This window comes from Papio anubis, chromosome 1, assembly GCF_008728515.1.
Source record: "Papio anubis isolate 15944 chromosome 1, Panubis1.0, whole genome shotgun sequence".
Lineage (NCBI taxonomy): Eukaryota > Metazoa > Chordata > Mammalia > Primates > Cercopithecidae > Papio > Papio anubis.
This window is the reverse complement of record NC_044976.1, coordinates 6,689,432-6,709,566: the sequence shown is the minus strand read 5'-3', so window position 1 is coordinate 6,709,566 and position 20,135 is coordinate 6,689,432. Positions and strand designations below refer to the sequence as shown.

General features: G+C 41.4%; 2 protein-coding genes across 14 annotated transcripts in view; one reads left to right on the top strand and one right to left on the bottom strand.

The window, feature by feature from the left end:
• Positions 1–307: 307 nt before the first annotated feature.
• On the top strand, positions 308–5,937 carry UTS2 (urotensin 2). The gene is made up of 4 exons (XM_003891053.5): positions 308–466; positions 2,446–2,559; positions 3,999–4,042; positions 5,801–5,937. Exons 1-4 carry the CDS (start codon positions 364–366, stop codon positions 5,915–5,917), a joined length of 378 nt encoding a protein of 125 aa, XP_003891102.1. The 5' UTR covers positions 308–363; the 3' UTR covers positions 5,918–5,937.
• The window catches only part of PER3 (period circadian regulator 3), a 64,366-nt gene continuing 50,053 nt past the window's right edge, over positions 5,823–20,135 (bottom strand). For 11 of the 13 annotated variants that reach the window (XR_002520903.2, XM_017956804.3, XM_021935654.2 and 8 more), the window contains 3 exons: positions 18,613–18,793; positions 17,387–17,537; positions 8,687–11,275 (listed from right to left, as the gene is read on the bottom strand). Coding sequence is in view for 10 of the 13 variants with exons in the window: in XM_017956804.3 (XP_017812293.3) it covers positions 11,192–11,275; positions 17,387–17,537; positions 18,613–18,793 (416 nt within the window). In the remaining 3 variants the exon portion in view is untranslated. Of the gene's footprint in view, positions 5,914–6,041; positions 6,175–8,686; positions 11,276–17,386; positions 17,538–18,612; positions 18,794–20,135 lie in introns of those variants that run through there. The other 2 variants (XR_002520896.2, XR_002520898.2) reach the window with 2 other exon arrangements.

The following is a 20,135-nucleotide window of genomic DNA, read 5'->3' as shown; positions in this document are numbered from 1 at the left end:
TCTCTTTGCTTTGGCCACTTCAACTCATATCCAATCCTTTCTTTAATTCATGATTTATTGCTGTAAGGTAGCTCTTTTGCCAGATTTATAAACTCACTGTTCTTCGTATAATACCTACTTTGTACACTAGGCAACAAGACAGTTAATTTATTGTCTATGACTTGTTACCTTGAAAAATGACATCAATGCAAAGTGATTGCCTTTTAGCCTCTGTAGCCAATAAACTCATTTTATTTTTTTTTTGGAGAGGATGATGTGAGGTCATAGGATCATATATATAATCAGTGAGCAGAATGAGAAGGAGCGAGTTGAAAGCTCTCTACAACAGAAGCCAAGAAGGAAGACGTCCATCTCGTAGCAATCATGTATAAGCTGGCCTCCTGCTGTTTGCTTTTCATAGGATTCTTAAATCCTCTCTTATCTCTTCCTCTCCTTGACTCCGGGGAAGTATCCCTTCAACTCTCAGGTAAGATTTTTGTTTTCCCCTTATGTTAGTCTTGAAAGAGCCTTTACCAGTCTTAAATTCAATGTTAGAGATAAGAATGGGATTCCTGTTCAAAGGAGTCTTGAGTCTTGTTCTATCAATAGTCCCAGCTTTGAAAAGAATATTAAAGGATCCTTACAGCACATTTTAGATGTAGTAATGGATACAGTTTATTTTTTTTTCTCTCTCTACAATGTAAAAGGAGAAGAGAAGAATTGCTTGTTTCATGTTACCTCTGTAGTTGAAACTCTTGTTTTGGGCGATATATATATTTTTCCAATTTTAAAAATTGTACCAAATTTAAAATATCATTACTTTTAGTTTTTACTTTAAACAAATTGGTTGACTGTAGCACTGGTTGTTCTAATTGCAGATTAATAATGGATTTGTTTCACCTTATGTTTAAAAAATCTGATATGTGTTCTATGAAACAAAAATGTTTACTAAAATTTTTTTAAATGACAAACTGGGGAGCTAGGGAGTTCACAGCCTTCCGAGTATATTGATCATTTCCTTTTGATTTATGTTAATTCAGTTTAAGTCTAAGTTGAGTTAAAGAAATACATATCAGTCAGGTAGGTTCTCAGTTTGCCATTATCTTTCCATTTAGTTTAAGAAATGAGAAGGCTAATGCTTGGGGATTAGGTTCCATCAAAAACTTAACTAGATTTAATCTTATCTTTAATCTTGAATACTTCTAGGCTTTTTTTAAATAAAGAAAAAAAAAATCCTCTTCTAAGCCAAGGATTTTATAGTTTCTAGTCTCTAAAAGTTCATCCCGAGCAGCTTTCTGATGATCGTCAAGCACTGTCATCAGGCGCTGTCAACCAACTTCCCGAGTCACTGAGATGATCACTGACTGTCCTCTTAACAGTTAAACACAGGCATTAACTTTACTGAATCTCTCTTTACAAAGAAACAGCACACATCTCAAGATGAAATAAAAAAAGGAAATACTCAGTTACTACTGTCATCTTAAAAACTTTACAAATAATTTAAGAAACTTAGCTGAAATGAGTGTAGCATCTCACACAAATTCGAAACAAGTGGCAGCTTATCTCAGAATTTGTTCTCATTGATTTCTCCAGAAATGAGCTTTCCTGTCAGCATTTATAGATGATCAAATTTTATAGATTTTTATTAACTGTCTTCAGAAGTGTTGTGAATGTGCTCAGATGCCTTTATGATGATCTGCTCACTGCCCTCCAATCAAGGTTGCAGCTATTTGTAAGCCTGCGGCATGCCGGTGCCACACATGGCCTCCCACCCTGACTCCCACAGCCTCGAATCGCAACACAGCAGCAGGTCTGCATTTACCACGCCTCACACGCACTTCGTTCAGCACACTCCGGAGTGCCCTTTCCACACACCTTAAGCACACTTACCATGCATTCTATATGCCATCTGGTCGACCACATTTCACATAGGAAACGCCACAATCACGTTCCTTACTGATGATTTTGAAGCCGATTCTAAGTATAATAATTGTATTGAAATCCTGAAGTTCAGTAAGAGAAGAGGTGATACCATCCTACTGGCTTTACAGGAAGGTCGTAAACAATCTTTTTCCTCTCCAATTTCACCACCCAAATATCTAAAAGCAAAAAGGCAGTAGGCAGCAGTAGTTAAGCAGAAATGAGGGAGAGTCAGACGTTTTGAACCAAAATGGTTTTGAGAGAGGCTGTGGCTCAGCCCTCAGCTCTTACTCAAGGCAATCGAGGGGCTTGGCGCGTCACGCGGTCGTCAGATCCACGTCTCCCGGCTTCCCGTTCTGCCGGCTGGCACATGGGCTGGTAGCATTTCCGCCTCTTTTAGAACACCACTGATGACACGTCGTGAACTTAGCGTTGGACGTTTTTCTAGTGTTCATCTCCCTGTCTCTGGTACTCTCCAAAGACACGAGGAACAGACATAACCAACTGGATGAACTGAATTGTTAAGTCTCTGTTTTTACTCTGTAGCACCTCATGAAGATGCGCCGTTAACTTCGGAGGAGCTAGAAAGAGCTTCTCTTCTGCAGATACTGCCAGAGATGCTGCTGGGTGCAGAAAGAGGGGATAGTCTCAGGAAAGCAGGTAAATGCTTCTCATGTTTATAGCATGTCTGATTTAATTGCTACTGAACTTACCGTCTGTCCTCATCTAGAAGAGGTAGAGCCTTATTTTGGAACATAAAGATGAACCATATAAAATAAGTAATTACCGATCCTCTCCCCTCCCGGCCTGTGCAACCTTCTTTTCCCCAGCAGCTCCTTGCATGCACCGTGCTCTTTGGTACCTCAGCATTTTTTCTGTCTGTGTGGACTTTTATTTTTGGGGGGTAGGGGTTGATGGTAATTACTCCAGTTTCCAGTGAGTGCAATTTAAAATCCTAGTTTCCCACTTACTGAAACCTTAATCTTTCTGTACTCCAGTTTCTTAATCTATAATCAGGAATGATTAAGTTTCCACCTCAGAAGGTAACTTGTGAAGAGTCAGTGAGTCAAGGCAAGTAAAATGCTCCTTGAGTCACACAGAAAGTCATTAATCAAATGTCAGCTTATTCCCCTATGGCCACATTCCTCCAAGCATGGACACAAATGCTTAAGAAGTTCTGGAAACAAAATTGAGCCTTTTGCTGGGCGCAGTGGCTCACACCTGTAATCCCAGCACTTTGGGAGGCCAAGGTGGGAGGATCACTTGAAATCAGGAGTTTAGGACCAGCCTGGCCAACATGGTGAAACCCCATCTCTACTAAAAATATAAGCATCAGGGCCGGGCGCGGTGGCTCATGCCTGTAATCCCAGCACTTTGGGAGGCCGAGGCGGGTGGATCACAAGGTCAGGAGATCGAGACCATCCTGGCGAACATGGTGAAACCCCGTCTCTACTAAAAATACAAAATTAGCCGGGCGTGGTGGCGGGCGCTTGTAGTCCCAGCTTCTCGGGAGGCTGAGGCAGGAGAATGGCGTGAACCCGGGAGGCGCCGGAGCTTGCAGTGAGCCGAGATCGCGCCACTGCACTCCAGCGTGGGCGACAGAGTGAGACTCCGTATCAAAAAAAACAAAAACAAAAACAAAAACAAAAAAAACCCAAACATCAGCCAGGCATGGTAGTGGACGCCTGTAATCCTAGCCACTAGGGAGGCTGAGGTAGGAGAACTGCTTGAACCCAGGAAGCAGAGGGTTGCAGTGAGCCAAGATCTCACCACTGCACTCCAGTCTGGGCGACAAAGCAAGACTCTGTCTCAAAAAAAAAAAAAAAAAATTGAGCCTTTTAGTAGGCATTGTTTAATACAGTCCATGTGTTGTATGTTTGATGAGCCACTGCACTGTTAAGTTACTGAGGACAATGCAATGACTTTTATGAACTCCGGATAAGAACAGGAGTGCCTGTCTGCATTCAAGAAAAGGTTGCTGCAATGTGGAAAAAGACCAGAAACTAGACACAATTTAGTAATATTATTTTGTATATTTTAAAACAAGCATACAAGAGAAACAACAGATCTGACGAACTGGCTTCAAAACTGTTTTTCAGACTCGAGTACCAACATTTTTAACCCAAGAGGAAATTTGAGAAAGGTAAGTGACTCTATTTATGACTTAGGTTTAAAAAGGCGAACATTCTGTACTGATTTTACAGGACTCTGAATTCATGAACTAGAGAAGTGTTCTTGGTGGAAACCACACCTTAAAATAACTGGCCAGCATGGCCAGGCGCGGTGGCTCACGCCTGTGATCCCAGCACTTTGGGAGGCTGAGGCGGGCGGACCACCTGAGGTCAGAAGTTCGAGACTAGCCTGGCCAACATGGTGAAACCCCGTCTCTACTAAAAATACAGAAATTAGCTGGGCTTGGTGGCGCCTGTAATCCCAGCTACTTGGGAGGCTGAGGCAGGAGAATCGCTTGAACCTGGGAGGCAGAGGTTGCAGTGAGCCGAGATAGTGCCGTCACAATCCAGCCTGGATGATAAGAGTGAGACTTTATATCAAAATAATAATAATAATAGGCCAGCATTATTTCAAAGCATTAATTTTTCCGAATTGTGATTGATACAAGATCTGAATGCAACAGGAACCTACCCAGTGCCTGTTTTGGGTAAATCAAGTAAGTTGTGAAAGAATGAAAAAAATAGGTGAGGTCCCTGCTCTCAAGTCTGGCATCCACTTGTGCTCTCATTCGCTATCTAACATGCGGCCCACTGCCAGCAGCACTGGGAGCGCCTGGAAGCGAGTGAGGGATGCAGAATTTTAGGCCCATCTAGGACCTGTGGAAGCAAAATCTGCATCTTAACAAGATCCCCAGGTGATTCACAGGCATGGGAAAGTGTGACGGGCACTGCAAGGTAACACCTAGTGGAAGAAGGCCATGCTCCAGACATTGACATGAACCATGTGCACGAGGCCGGGCGTGGTGGCTCACGAGTCTGTCATCCCAGCACTGTGGGAGACCGAGGTAGGCGGATCGCTTGAGAACAGGAGTTCAAGACCAGCCTGGGCAACATAGCGAAACCCCGTCTCTACAAAAAATACAAAACTTAGCCGGGCGTGGTGGCGTGCACCTGTAATCCCAGCTACTCGGGAGGCTGGTGCAGGAGGATCACTTGAACCCGGGAGGTGGAGGTTGCAGTGAAAGACTGTGCCACTTCACTCCAGCCCAGGGAACAGAGCGACACTCCGTCTCAAAAAAAAAAAAAAAAAAATACAACACAACACAACACAATATAATACACACAATACATACAATACACAGAAGACAATAAATGCATAGAATATGTTACTTTTTATTTATTTTTTGAGAGAGGGTCTCACTCTGTTACCCAGGCTGGAGTGCAGTGGCGTGATCTCGGCTCACTGCAACATCCACCTCCCAGGTTCAAGCACTTCTAATGCCTCAGCCTCCCGAGAGTAGCTGGGACTACAAGAGCCTGCTACCATACTCAGCTAATTTTTGTAGAGATGGGGTTTCACCATGTTGCCCAGGCTGGTCTCAAACTCCTGGGCTCAAGTGATCTGCCCGCCTCAGCCTCCTCAAGTGCTAGGATTACAGGCGTGAGCCACCCGCCTAGCAACTGACATGATTTAAATAGAAGTCAGTCAATGAGGGTTTAGGAAAATTCAGGACAATCACTGAGCTGAACAGACTGGAAGGACACTCATTAGAGGTGGGGAGGTGGGCACAGGAGCCCCACTGGGCCTGGGACACTCTTGTTACAATTACAATCCAGGGAAAAACACAAATACTTTTAAGAAGTCCAATGTCTTGACTCAAGATTCCTTTTTCTTATAGGACTCTTCATTCATTGGTAACTTACCTGTTTTTTTGTTTGGATTGTTTCAGTTTCAGGATTTCTCTGGACAAGATCCTGACATTTTACTGAGTCATCTTTTGGCCAGAATCAGGAAACCATATAAGAAACGTGAGACTCCTGATTGCTTCTGGAAATACTGTGTCTGAAGTGAAATGAGCATCTATTAGTCAGCTCAGAAACACCCATCTTAAAACACAAAAAATAATACAATGCTTGATTTGAAAACAGTGTGGAGAAAAACTAGGCAAACTACACCCTGTTCATTATTACCTGGAAAATAAATCCTCTATGTTTTGCACATATCATGAGTGGTTATTTTCCCTATAAACGTGTCCTGAAAATTTATAATTATTCTTTTCTTCCATTTGCCCTTAGAGAATTCTTTGAAAATTCAGAAGCAAAGCTAATGAATGAACAGAAGCAAACATTAAGAAAAAGTCACGAAAGTTAAACTTGTTTAATGACAAATCATTTAAATAAACTATATTATCTTAGCTATGATGGCCTCTCGACCCTTAAAAAAGACAACATATTACTTAAAAAATAAATCATGGCCAGGCACAGTAGCTCACGCCTGTAATCCTAGCCCTTTGGGAAGCTGAAGTGGGTGGATCACTTGAGACCAGGAGTTTGAGATCATCCTGGGCAACATGATGAAACCCTGTCTCTACCAAAGGTACAAAAATTAGCTGGGCATGGTGGCGGGTGCCTGTAGTCCCAACTCAGGAGGCTGAGGCACGAGAATCACTTGAACCTTTGGGGCGGAGCTTGCAGTGAGCAGAGATCGCACCACTGCACTCCAGCCTGGGCAACAGAGGAAGACTGTCTAGAACATAAAAAATACAATAAACAAAATAAAATAAATAAAAATAAAACAAAATAAAATAAAAAGAAACCAGTATCTTAGCGTGGAAAAATCTCAAAGTTACGGGTGTCTGAGATGAAGGGCGGAAGCGTCTGATGCTCGTTGGTTTCTGAAGTTCGTGGGGGAAGCTCATGCGCTGAGATCCTTTCTCTCGGCTGACCAAAGTCCTAACACTTGACAATTTTAATCTTTTAACATTGAAACTTGTATAATCTCAGTTTCTGTGAGCTCAAGGATCACAGTTTCTCACACTGGGAAAAGCACCTTGATGTCTCTTATAGAGAGAAGAAAGCTGAGGCAAGATTTAAGATTGTGGAAGAAAGAGCCTGGCTTACAAATTTTTAAAAACTGTGTAAGTACCGACTTCTATTCCGTGAATACATCTGTATAAATGTGGTTTATGTATGTACAGAAGATACAGTGTGAACTCCTGAGAGTTCTGTGTGGGTCTCACGCAGAACCAGGTTTAGGGGAGGCCTGGACGTTTATGAGAAACTCGTTTCTCTCATTGAGCTCTGACATCCCACCACATTCCAGAGGGGTCTGCATCAACCAAACAGCAACACGCAACTGTGTCAATCTTGTCACTGACCATCACAAGTCTCCTAGAGAGTACCGGTCTCAGAGAGTTTACCCTGAAGACATCAAGAACTTGGCCGGGCGTGGTAGCTCACGCCTGTAATCCCAGCACTTTGGGAGGCCGAGGCAGGCGGATCACAAGGTCAGGAGATTGAGACCATCCTGGCTGACACGGTGAAACCCCGTCTCTACTAAAAATACAAAAAAAAATTAGCCGGGTGTGGTGGCACGTGCCCTGCAGTCCCAGCTACTCTGGAGGCTGAGGCAGGAGAATGGCGTGAATCTGGGAGGCGGAGCTTGCAGTGAGCCGAGATCGCACCACTGCCCTCCAACCTGGCGACAGAGCGAGACTCTAAAAAACAAACAAACAAAAAAAACCACACACACGAATAACAAATCTAAGGGAGAGATGTTTTAAACTGCAATGAATGCACAAGCTCAGAAACATGCTAACATTGGGGATAGCTATGATAATACTGTGGCGTGTCTCTCAGTGTTGAAATTAAATCAGTACTAGTTCCCTGGCACAGAAAGTTGACACCATGAAACTGTTCTGTATCAGAGAGAACTTAAAAGCGGAATTCCACTGTTGAATTCTGAAATCCCTACTCATATTAGTGATATCAGGTGATGATTCATATAGACCGGGGCTCTGCCATCAGGTTTCTAGGGTCAGATTCCTACTCCCAGTGCACACCAGCTATGAGTCTCTGACCCAGTTCTTGACTCCCCCTGCCTTAGTTTATTTCTCTGTAAAATGAGGACAGTAACAATGCTTATTTCACAGGGCAGTTGTGAGGATTAAATAATTCATGCCAAGCACTTAGACCAGCACCTGTCAGAGTAGTACACACGCAAAGTATACTGAGCCATTTTTCTTCCTGCTCGTTATGATTTTTGTTACAGAAAAGAAAGGTGCAAATGGTCTGAAAGGTGTAAGCTTTAAAAAGCTCTGTTGGCTTCAGGATTTTGTTCCCTATTTTAATTTCTAGATTTTGCTGCCACCAGTTACACAGTCAGATCTTGTACACAGGTTCACCCTACAAAATCTGAGAAATTTTGATAACCGAATTTTATAAATTTGGCATTAGAATAAGTATTAAAAATATGTACATTGAAGGGAGGATTAACCCATTTATGCCAGAGGTTGCAATTTTTTTTTTTTTTTTAAATGAAAAATCAGACCTTGGTGATGACCCTGAGCAGTAGCATATAAATAACTCCCACAAGTTTAGTGTTCCAATAATGGAACACTAGGTGTAAATGGGCTAAATAAGCCAATACATTTCAAAGTGCCTGCACCTTCATCCTCCATACAGTAGGTGCTCAGACCCACTGGCTAAGGCAAACACAGAATGTGGCTGAGAAAAGCAAGGTTAACTAATATGAGGGTCCCTCAATAGATCATAAGAAACAGTTCTAAATGATACAGAAAACATATTCAAAGATCTGTTGATGTAGGGCCGGACAATTTCTCGCGTTTTACATGCACAGAGTTTATTTGTTGTTTTTACTTAAAAAGATACCCAATTGAAATATTAATGATTACAAACAAATTCAGAGTTAATTATAAATTCAGTTGAAACAAAATTTCAGTTTGGATTAAATTTACACTGTGAATTATAATGAAGTTTCACTCAATTGCAAAATGATTTCCATTCACACAGCATCTTGTTTTTCATAAATCGTGACCTCTGACCAAAGAAAACACAGCTTTTTGGGTAACATTCATGTAAACATTGAAGCCTATAATATACATTTTTATTACTATTTTCAATAGTCATTAATATAAAAAGTTAACAAATCTGAACAACAAAGTTTAAGCTGGGGAGAGCCCCCTCGGGGGGCGGCGGTCAAGCTGCTGAGCCCCCTGCTCACCGCCAGCAGCAGGTGCAACCTGTGAGTGCGTGAACGCGTCCACCCACAGGAGGAGCGCTCCTCATGCTCTGACAGTTCTGCCACAAGCACCAGTTTCAAATCAAACCTAGTATAACATGTACTCCATAAAATGTGTACTAAGGCAAAGAAATAAGCACATTTGGATAATACAAATATCCAGAAACAATGGAAAAGAAAGGCTTCTATTAGAGAACATAAGGCTTAGCATCTATGAATGCACAATGATCCTGAGAGCTACAGATACCATTTTTATTTACATTAGCAAAAACTGTATTACTACAGAAGGTCACTGACAGACAATCTACTGGCTGGTTAATTGTTTCAAATTTGATTCTTTATCAAGCAAAAATATCACACAACCTGATCAACACACAAAGGCTTCAGAAATCACTTAACTATCGAGGTGGAGCAGACTATAAGAGCTATTTATAAAACAGGAATATTTGCATGGAACTGCTTAATATTAGAAAATTCCAAGAACTGTCAAAGGCAGCATTTGAAAATAGCTCTGACATCTTAAGATGGAATTACCATCCAGAAAACCACTACTTCGAAAGGAAATCTGAGCTACCGGGATGGTCATCATGGATAAAAAGGTCAATTTTCCTAATCATTATCAGGATGCATTTACAAAAACCTGTAAAACTTCAAAGGAGAAAGAAGTATTTTCCTAAAAAAAACCATAAAAAAACCAAAAACCAAAAACAAAAAAGGAAGAAAAAAATAAGTTAGTTTGTTGCAAGTTATATAAAGACAAAAGGTTACTATAACCTTCACTTTCTTCTATTTGGTTTTTCTGATCTGCAGGGGTGTGAATTTCATGTGTCCTTCCAAGTTTAAGAAGGAAGCAGGGACTTCTCTAAAGAGCACCAGAGAGTGAGCTGATTTACCAAGTAAACAATCACACTCACTTCTTAAAAGACACTGTGAATTCTGTAAAATTCACTGTAGACTTCTGAAATCCCTACTCATATTAGTGGTATCAGGAGGTGATTCTCTACTACAAATGCCATAGAAGGCAGTGACTGATGGGGCCTGCAGGGCCCCGTGGGCGAGGACAACTGGGCTGCCTGGATGTTTTCTCCTTTGCAGTCCCCACGACACTTACCCCTGTTCAAGGGCAAACAAAAGGCAGTGCCAATCAGACCTGTGGTAGGGCTAGAGTGACCTCTTTTGTGTAAATTGATTGGAAAGAAAGAGTTAACAGTTTTGGTAAGAATGAACATTTAAACACAAAAGTATATAAGAATGATACTAGCTTTTACATTACTTGTAAAACTTTTCACAAGCATTATTTTAAAAACAAAAACACTGAAAAGGGCAACAGCACTGGTTGAGTAAGAAGCTCTTTCAACATTACACATGCAAATGCTAATGGAAACTCTCACAAGAATTGGCCCATGGTAAGCGGATCGATTTTTAAGATAAGGCTTTCAGAATTTCACTGGAAGGTGGGAAATCAATAGGAAAGGGATCTACAAGGATGAAGGCCAAAACTCAACCCCCAAAACCTGCTTATCCCAGATATGCTAATGGACAATATGTGCTAATGTGTTGTGAGAAAACCGGAATGTTTTATCTTAATTATGGAGCGGAACGCCAGGTTGAATGAAGCCTAAATGAATGTACTGCATTCATGGAAACCATTATGAAAAGTACACAATCTATAGGTGGGATTTCTTCAAGCACTCTAAGGGGAAAACGACTTACGTAACAGAACAAAATAAATTAGGCTAAGGTTTGGGGCTCATTCTAGCTCTACTTCTAATTATAATTTACTCTGGGTGACATCTGAAATAAAGATACACATACCTCTTTAGAGGCCATCCAATCTCTTTAGCAGACAATTCAACTACAAAAAGAGCCTAACTGGCCATTTTAATGTATCAGGAACAAAGAGAAGTAAGATTTTGTATACAATGTCTGCTTCAAAAAGATTATGTGTATTAAAAAATCAAGAAGAAAAAATCTTAACATTCAATGATAACTTCATGGTCATTTAAAAGTCCAGGACTTAAAAAGGTCTGTATGTGTAACGTGTCTTAGAAAGGGTATGAAGGCTCATCCTCACAGTCACTCAGCTGCTGTCTTCTGCCAGAGCCTGACCGCAGGATGTGGCCGCGCCATCAGCTGAATCTTCATTTTCGCAAGTGACACAGGCCTCCAAAAAAGAACAAAAGCAGGCGAGTTACTTGATGTCAATGTCACCTGAAGAGTTTTAAAACAGTAAAAAGCTGGTCACACGTTTCTAACTTCCCAACTTATTCAAGTCTGAAAATACTCATTATAGTTCATTCTTTATTACAACTATTTTTATTTTTTTTTGAGACAGAGTCTTCCTGTGTCGCCCAGGCTGGATGGAGTGCAGTGGTGCGATCTTGGCTCACTGCAACCTCCGCCTCCCAGGTTCAAGCGATTCTCCTGCCTCAGCCTCCCAAGTAGCTGGGACTACAAGTGCCCGCCACTACACCCAGCTAATTTTTGTTCTCTAGTAGAGATGGGGTTTCACTATGTTGGCCAGGCTAGTCTTGAACCCCTGATCTCGTGATCCACCAGCCTTGGCCTCCCAAAGTGCTGGGATTACAGGTAGTAGCCACCGTGCCTGGTCTCATTCTTTATTATTAAAAGGCAAATAACAAATTGTTTAAATACAGTCATGTGCCACATGACGTTTCAGTCAACAACAGACTGCATATATGATGGTGGTCTTGTAAGATTATCCTACCACGTTTTTTTATGGTATCTTTTCTATGTTTAGATACATAAGTACCACTGTGTTACAACCGCCTACAGCATTCAGGACAGTAACAGCTCCACAGGTTTGTAGCCTAGGATCAAAAGGCTGTCCCATAGAGCCTAGGAGTGATTGTAGCAAGCTACTCCACCGAGGTTTGTGTGAGTACACTCTAGGATGCTTGCACAAAACATCCCCATTACTAAGTGGCACATGGACTGTGCTTTTGTTTAAATTGCTGTGGGCCTCATTTTTCATATACCTGTCTATTTACAACCAGAACAACACTGAAAAAAACAAAGACACTTACAATAACCAGCTCAGCTCCTGCTTTTTGGTAAGACCCTACCCAGCCATTCTTACATGACAGACACTCATTCTTTTCTTTGAAAATGGAGATGGGGAGATTATTCTGAGAAGATGGTGGAGTAGAAGACTAGGACTCTCTCTCCTCACCTAGACAACTCAACTGACAAAATCAGTCCGAGGCAACTATTTGGAACTTGAGTCTATCTGAAGGCCCGCAACTTTCTGGGAAATGCGTAGAGGGTAAGCTGTGGTTGCCTGTGGTCAATTTCCGCTTGAAGCACAGCAGCAACTACCCATCCCTGACCCTGGGCAAGGCATGTATTCCTGGAGCACCTTGCACACAGCTTGTGGGAGTCAGAGTGGGCAATAAGGACCCTGTCTTCCAACAATCAGAAAATACGAATAAACCCTGGGAAAGGGGAGAATCTGGTTTCCAGAATTACTACATTATTAGATTCAAATGTCTAGTTTTCAACCAAAAAAAAAAAAAAATCATTAAGGCATACAAAGAAATGCCAAAGTACAGTCCCAGCTTGTCCAACCCCCTGCTGCCCATGGGCCACACGTGGCCTAGGATGGCTTTGAATGTGGCCCAACACAAATTTGTAAACTTTCTTAAAACATTATGAGTTTTTTTTTTTTGGTGATTTCTTATTATTTTTTAGCTCATCGACTACTGTTAGTGTTAGTATACTTTATGTGTGGCCCAAGACAATTCTTCTTCTTACAATGTGGCCCAGGGAAGCCAAAAAATTGGACACCCCTGGTATAGTCCATTCAAAGGGAAAACATAAACCAAAAGGAAAAGTCTCTGAGAAAGATCAGATAAAGGAATTGTGAGACAAAAATTTTAAAACCACTGAAAGATGATCAAAGAACTGGTAGGGCACAGTGGCTCATGTCTGTAATCCCAGCACTTTGGAAGGCTGAGGCAGGTGGATGGCTTGAGCCCAGGAGATCAAGACCAGCCTGGGCAACATAGTGAGGTCCCAGCTCTACAAAAAAAAAATTAGTTAGCCATGGTGGTACACACTTGTAGTCCCAACTACTCGAGAGGATCACTTGAGACCAGGAGGTAGACGCTGCAGTGAGCCATGATCATGCCACTGCACTCCAGCCTGGGTGACAAAGTGAGATTGTCTTTAAAAAAAAAAGAAAAAGAAAAAGAAAAAGCTGGGTGTGGTGGCTTATACCTATAATCGCAGCACCTCGGGTGGCTGAGGCAGGTGGACTGCTTGAGTTCAAGAGTTCAAGACCAGGTTGGGCAACGTGGCAAAATCCCATCTCTACAAAAATTAAAAAATTAGCTGGGCATGGATGGTGTGTGCTAGCTACTTGGGAGGCTGAGGTGGGAGGACTGCTTGAGCCCAGGAGACCGAGGCTGCAGTGAGCCATGATCATGCCACTGCACTGCAGCCTGCGCAACAGAGTGAGACCTTGTCTTAAAAAAAAAAAAAAAAAGAAAAAGAAAAAAGAAAAAGATGATGAAAGAATTAAAGGCATAGAGAAAAATCAAGAAAACAATGTACAAACAATGTAAATATCAAGCAAGAGATAGAAAACCTAAAAAGAAGTCAGAAAGAAATTCCGTAAATAAAAAGTACAAAACTGAGAAACTGTCAAGTCTGATGAACAGAAAGAAAAAAGACTGAAGAAAAGTCAACAGACCTGGAGGACATGTGGGAAACCATCAAGTGGACCAACGTAAGCACTACGGGGGCCCCAGAGGAAGAAAAAGAGAAAGAGGCAGAAAGATTATTCCAAAAAATAATGGCTGAAAACTCCCCAGGTTTGATGAAAAACATGAATGTAAACATCCAAGAGGGTAAATGAACTCCAACTAGGATGTACTCAGAACTCGGAGATCCACACTGTAATTAAATACCGTGAAGTCAAAGACAAAGATAATCTTAAAAGCAGCAAGGGAGGGTGGGCGCGGTGGCTCATGCCTGTAATCCCAGCACTTTGGGAGGCCGACACGGGCGGATCACGAGGTCAGGAGATCAAGACCATCCTGGCGAACATGGTGAAACCCCGTCTCTACTGAAAATACAAACAAATTAGCCGGGCGTGGTGGTGGGCGCCTGTAGTCCCAGTTTCTAGGGAGGCTGAGGCAGGAGAATGGCGTTAACCGGGAGGCGGCAGAGCTTGCAGTGAGTGGAGATCGTGTCACTGCACTCCAGCCTGGGAGACAGAGCGAGACTCCGTCTCAAAAAAAAAAAAACAAAAAAAAAGAAAGGCAAGGGAGAAGCAACTCACACATGCAGGAGATTCTCAGTAAGATTATCAGCAGGTATCGGTATCTCATCAGAAACTGTGGAGTTCAGAGGGCAGTGTCCCAGTGTATTCAAAGTACTTAAAGAAAAAAAACTGTCAACTAAGAAATCCTTTGCCTGGCCAAAAGTAAGGGAGAAGTGAAGACATTCTCAGACGAACAAAAGCCAGGGAGTTTGATACCACTAGACCTACCATCCAAGGAATGCTATCAGAAGTCTTGCAGGGTTGAAATGAAAGCACACTGACAATACCCTGAAGCTGTATGAAGAAATAAAGATCTCAGCAAAGGTAAGTATTATGATTGTAACAATGATGTGTAATTCCACTTTTTGTTTTCTACATGATTTAAGAAACTAATACATTCGGCCGGGCGCGGTGGCTCAAGCCTGTAATCCCAGCACTTTGGGAGGCCGAGACGGGTGGATCACGAGGTCAGGAGATCGAGACCATCCTGGCTGACCCGGTGAAACCCCGTCTCTACTAAAAAAAATACAAAAAACTAGCCGGGCGAGGTGGCGGGCGCCTGCAGTCCCAGCTACTCGGGAGGCTGAGGCAGGGGAATGGGGGGAACCCGGGAGGGGGAGCTTGCAGGGGGATGAAACCGGCCCCCGGCCTCCAGCCTGGGCCACAGAGCGAGACTCCGTCTAAAAAAAAAAAAAAAAAAGAAACTAATACATTCAAAGAAAACTAGTAGTCTATAAAATCCAGTATTATTTTAGCTTTGATTTGTAATCCCATATTTTGCTTTCTATATAATTTAATGGATTAATGCATAAAAATAATTATGTCTTTGGAAACACAATGTATAAAAACCTAATTTTATAACTTCAGTAATTGAAAGAAGATGGAGATGGAGCTCTACAGAGGCAGAGTTTTTGTAGGAGGTTATCAAAGTTAAGCTGGTATAAATTCAAATTGGAGTGATATGTTAGAATGCTAAATGTAATCCCCACGGTTATCACAACGAAAATAGTTACACAATATACACAACAGGAAATGAGCAGGGCATTACATTTCACTTCAAAAAACGAACTAAACACAAAATATGACAGTAATGCAGGAAATGAGGGAAAAAAGTCTTTAAGGCACATAGAAAACAAACAGCAAAATGACACAAGTAAGTCCTTCTTTACCCGTAATTACTTTAAATGTAAATGGGCTAAATTCTCCAAACAAAAGACAGAGATTGACTGAACAGGTTTTGAAAAGCACTATTCAGATATATGCTGTCTACTCACTTCAGATGTAGACACAAATAGGTTGAAAGTGAAAGGATGTAAAAAGTTACTACATGAAAATAATAACCAAGAGTAGGTGTGTCTATAAGTCAGTCACACCAAGACAAATAATGTATGATTTCACTCATATGAGGTGTGCATAGTAGTCAAATTCATATGGCTCTCGCCTGTAATCCCAGCACTTTGGGAGGCTGAGGCAGGTAGATCACTTGAGGTCAGGAGTTTGAGACCAGCCTGGCCAACATGGTGATCTCTACAAAAATTAGATGGGCGTGGTGGTGTGCACCTGCAATCCCAGCTACTCTGGAGGCTGAGGCAGGAGAATGGCTTGAACCTGGGAGGCAGAGGTTGCAGTGAGCCAAGATCACGCCACTGCACTCCAGCCTGGGCAAGAGAGCAAGACTTTGTCTCAAAAAAGAAAAAAGAAAAAAGAGAAAAGAGAAAGAAGACCAGTGGTTGCAAAGGGTTGGGAGAAGGAGGAACAGGGAAATTATTGTTTAATGGGTATAGAGTTTCAGTTTTGCAAAATGAAGAAAGTTCTGGAGATGGATGGTGGTGATGGTTGCATAATGTGAAGATATTTAATATTCTTGAATTATATACTTAAAAACAGTTCAGAAGGTAAATTTCATGTTATGTGTATTATACCACAATTAAAAGTGTTAATTTTTTAAAATGGGGGTAGTAGGATTTCATTGTCTTGCTTACTTCATAAGCCTTAATATTTTTTTAAAACACCTAAGTTTACTCTCTTTTTTTAAAGTATTTTTACACACACACACATAAATTATTTGTCTTTTTTGAGACTGGCTGGAATGCAGTGGTGAGATCATAGCTCACTGTAGCTTCAGTTTCCCAGGCTCAAGCAATCTTCCTGCCTCAACCTCCTGAGTAGTTCGGACTATAAGTGCACGCCACCACACCTGGCTAATTTTTTGATTTTTATTAGAGACGCATTTGGCTATGTTGCCTAGCGTGGTCTCCAACTGCTGATCCTCTCACCTCGGCCTCCCGAAGTGCTGGGATTATAGACGTGAGCCACTGGACTAGGCCTACTTGCTTTTGTTTTTAACTTGACTCTTCAGCCTCCCACATCTTGATACATGTGGGAATAAAGATCTCATTACTAGTACAACCATCACTACCATTACCACAGCTGCCACCAACACTGGTTGGGACCACTGGTAAATCAAAGCTTTACTGTTCAGGCTATTCACAAAAGATCTCATTGAGAAGACCTCATAACAGCAAAAAGACACTTAGGTCCCATTCAAGTTTCTGCTTGGTATGAATACTACCTCAGGTGTGAATCTTACCTCTTTCTTTTTTTTTTTTTTTTAAACTCTTTTCAAACATGCAGACGTATCTGAAATACGTAACAAATCGCCTATCAAATGCAGTCAGTCACACATCAAAGCAGGTGTTTCTACTCTTTATTGTCCCCTAACATTCCAACTGGTAGAAGAAAAAACCACCTGGAGGCAAAAAGACCTGTGTTCAAAATCCAATGAACTGCATGGCCTTGTATTAATTATTTAACATGTGTACACCCTACTTCTTGCTTATTGGTAAAGAGGGAATAATAACACCTACCGCAGAGGTAAACTGTGTGGATTAACGTTTTCAATGGGATCATGCAAGAGCATGACCTATATTAAAACCACTACCTGGCCAAAATACATGAGTATATGACAGCCATTATTATTGTGCTTACTTGAATGTTGATTTCTTGAGGGACAGTCTGGCTTTGAATCCAATTATACACCTTGGCCAGCTCCTCCTTTTGCCCATGAGAAAACTGGGGCTGCTGTTGCCTCATATTTTCTAACTTTTCTAGGTCTTCTTTTAGTACAACTTCTTTAACCCTGAAAACAAACAAACAGAATCTTAGTAGTCCTGAATAAGACACAGGGTTCTTTTCATGTCATGTAAGAACAGCACTTCTTTTTTGGCTGGTAATACACCTTACATTTTCTAATACATGAGTCATACATTAAAAAAAAAAAAAAACTAGATCATTTCCTTGTCAAGTTGGTAAAGGCTTTTTTCTTGGTGGAAAATATCTATATGATGTTTTAATGAGGTGTATGGAAGAAAGAGATTTCCCTTAGCTCTTTTCTTTTAGAATGGGGCAAAAAAAATCAAGCGTCTAAAACAAAAAGTTCTTGTACTTGTGTGCCATCTTGGAAAGCACCGACTTTGTTTCCTTGTCTCATGATGTGTAAGATCTGTTTAGTCTGGATCTGAATATAGGTGACACTATCTCTGCCATCCTTATTTTAAGAAATCATTCATCACTTGACTTCAAATGAATAAATCTGAAAATACATTTCTTAAAGAGAATTTATAAAACATTCAATAATTATTTCGTCTTTAAAAACACATTAAGAAACCATAGGCCAGGCGCAGTGGCTCACACCTGTAATCCCAGCACTTTGGGAGGCCCAGGTGGGCAGATCACTTGAGGCCAGGAGTTCAAGATCAACCTGGCCAACATGAGGAAATCCCATCTCTACTAAAAATACAAAAAACTAGCTGGGTGTGGTGGTGCATACCTGTAATCCCAACTACTTGGGAGGCTGAGGCAGGAGAATCTTGAACCTGGGAGGCAGAGGTTGTAGTGAGCCGAGATGGCACCATGGCACTCCAGCCTCCAGAGTGAGACTCTGTCACAAACGAACCAACCAACCAACCAACCAACCAACTCCGTCTCTGCTAAAAATACAAAAATTAGCCGGGTGTGGTGGTGCACACCTGTAATCCCAGCTACTAGGGAGGCTGAGGCAGAAGAATTGCTTGAACCCAGGAGGTGGAGGTTGCAGTGAGCCGAGATTGCTAAACTGCACTCCAGCCTGGGTGACAGAGTGAGACTCCGTCTCAAAAAAGAAAAAAAGAAACCACAAAAATAAAAAAAGTGGGTCTTCTAAAGTGCTTTCTTACCTCTCAGGTACCTGATATGTCATGAGAACACACTCAGGTGTCTGCCGTATCATTCTCCAGATGGACTCTTCAGCGACATTAGGAAATGTTTCTTTTTTCTGTACATCCTGAGATTGCTGCCCATTTTGGGAGATTTTAGAATAAACACTACTAGTAAAGTATATACTGCTGTCGCTGCTTCCTGTCAAAAATCAACAACAAATAATTAGAAAAGACCTGTCTGACTGATTGGCCAAATTGGCTCTCATTCTTCAAAGACTCTTGCCTTGGACAGTCCTCCTCCTCAGCCAGCCCAACCATTATTTCCGGGAAAGTTCCTCCTCCCTGTGAACAGCTTCCTGGTTCTTTGGTCTTCCTGAGATCTCTTTTTCCATTCCTAATGAGCCATCACTCTCAAGGTTACATACATTGCCCTTTATCATCACCCATAACTGTTCCATCTCCAAAATCATTAACATCTCAGCTTCACTTTCTCATTGGCTTGTTCAATTATTTCAACTACAAATGTGTTAACAGTGTCTTAGTCTTCCTGTAGTTCCTTCATTATTCAGCCTGGAGTCCTCAGTTCATCATTCAGCAACATACCTTGCAATATCTTAGACTTATTTTTCCCTCTGACTTTTCATAACTGTCAAAATGCCAACTCCGATAAAGATAATTATTGACTTTGTTCTTATCTAAACCCAAGTAGCCAAATACGTAGAGAAAGTCACATACAACAGGGTACAGTGTTTCTACAATAAAAAACTCATCATCACCAACCTCAAATGCACCATTAAAATGCTACAGTTCTCTGGTCATGCACTAACCTACCCCCAGCAATGACTATTTTCAACCTCTCTATTTCCTCCCTCAATCTCACCTATTTTATAAGGAAAAAAGCCATCAGAAAGCAAATTAATCATCTTTATGATACCCAACATACACAATTAATGATATATGTACCCCTCCTCACCTTCGTCCTCTCACAACAGAGAAACTCTTCATCCCAAGGACAATCCCTTTATGGCTGCTATGAAGCCTTATGGATCATTCCTTTCCTATCTTGCATGTGACCCTTCTAGATCCTTCTCACTGACTTTGAAAGAATTAAAAATACCAATTCTTTTAATTTTTTTTAAAAAAGTATGTAGATAAAAAAGTAATAAAAACATTTTCTTCATTAAAAAATATCTTTAGGTTGGGCATGGTGGCTCACGCCTGTAATCCTGGCACTCTGGGACGCCAAGATGAGAGGATTGCTTGAGGCCAGGAGTTTGAAACCAGCCTGGGCAACATAGTGAGGTTCCATTTCCATAAAAATAAAAAATTAGCTGAGTGTGGTGGTACGTGCCACCTACTCAGGAGGCTGAGGTTGGAGGATTGCTTGAGCCCAGGAGTTTGAGGCTACAGTGAGCTATGATTGCATCAGTGCACTCTAGCCTGGGTAACAGAGTGAGACCTTGTGTCAAAACAACAACAACAACAAAACACCCACACAAAACAACTTTAAGAGGTTTTTACTGATTAAAGCAAAAATAGTA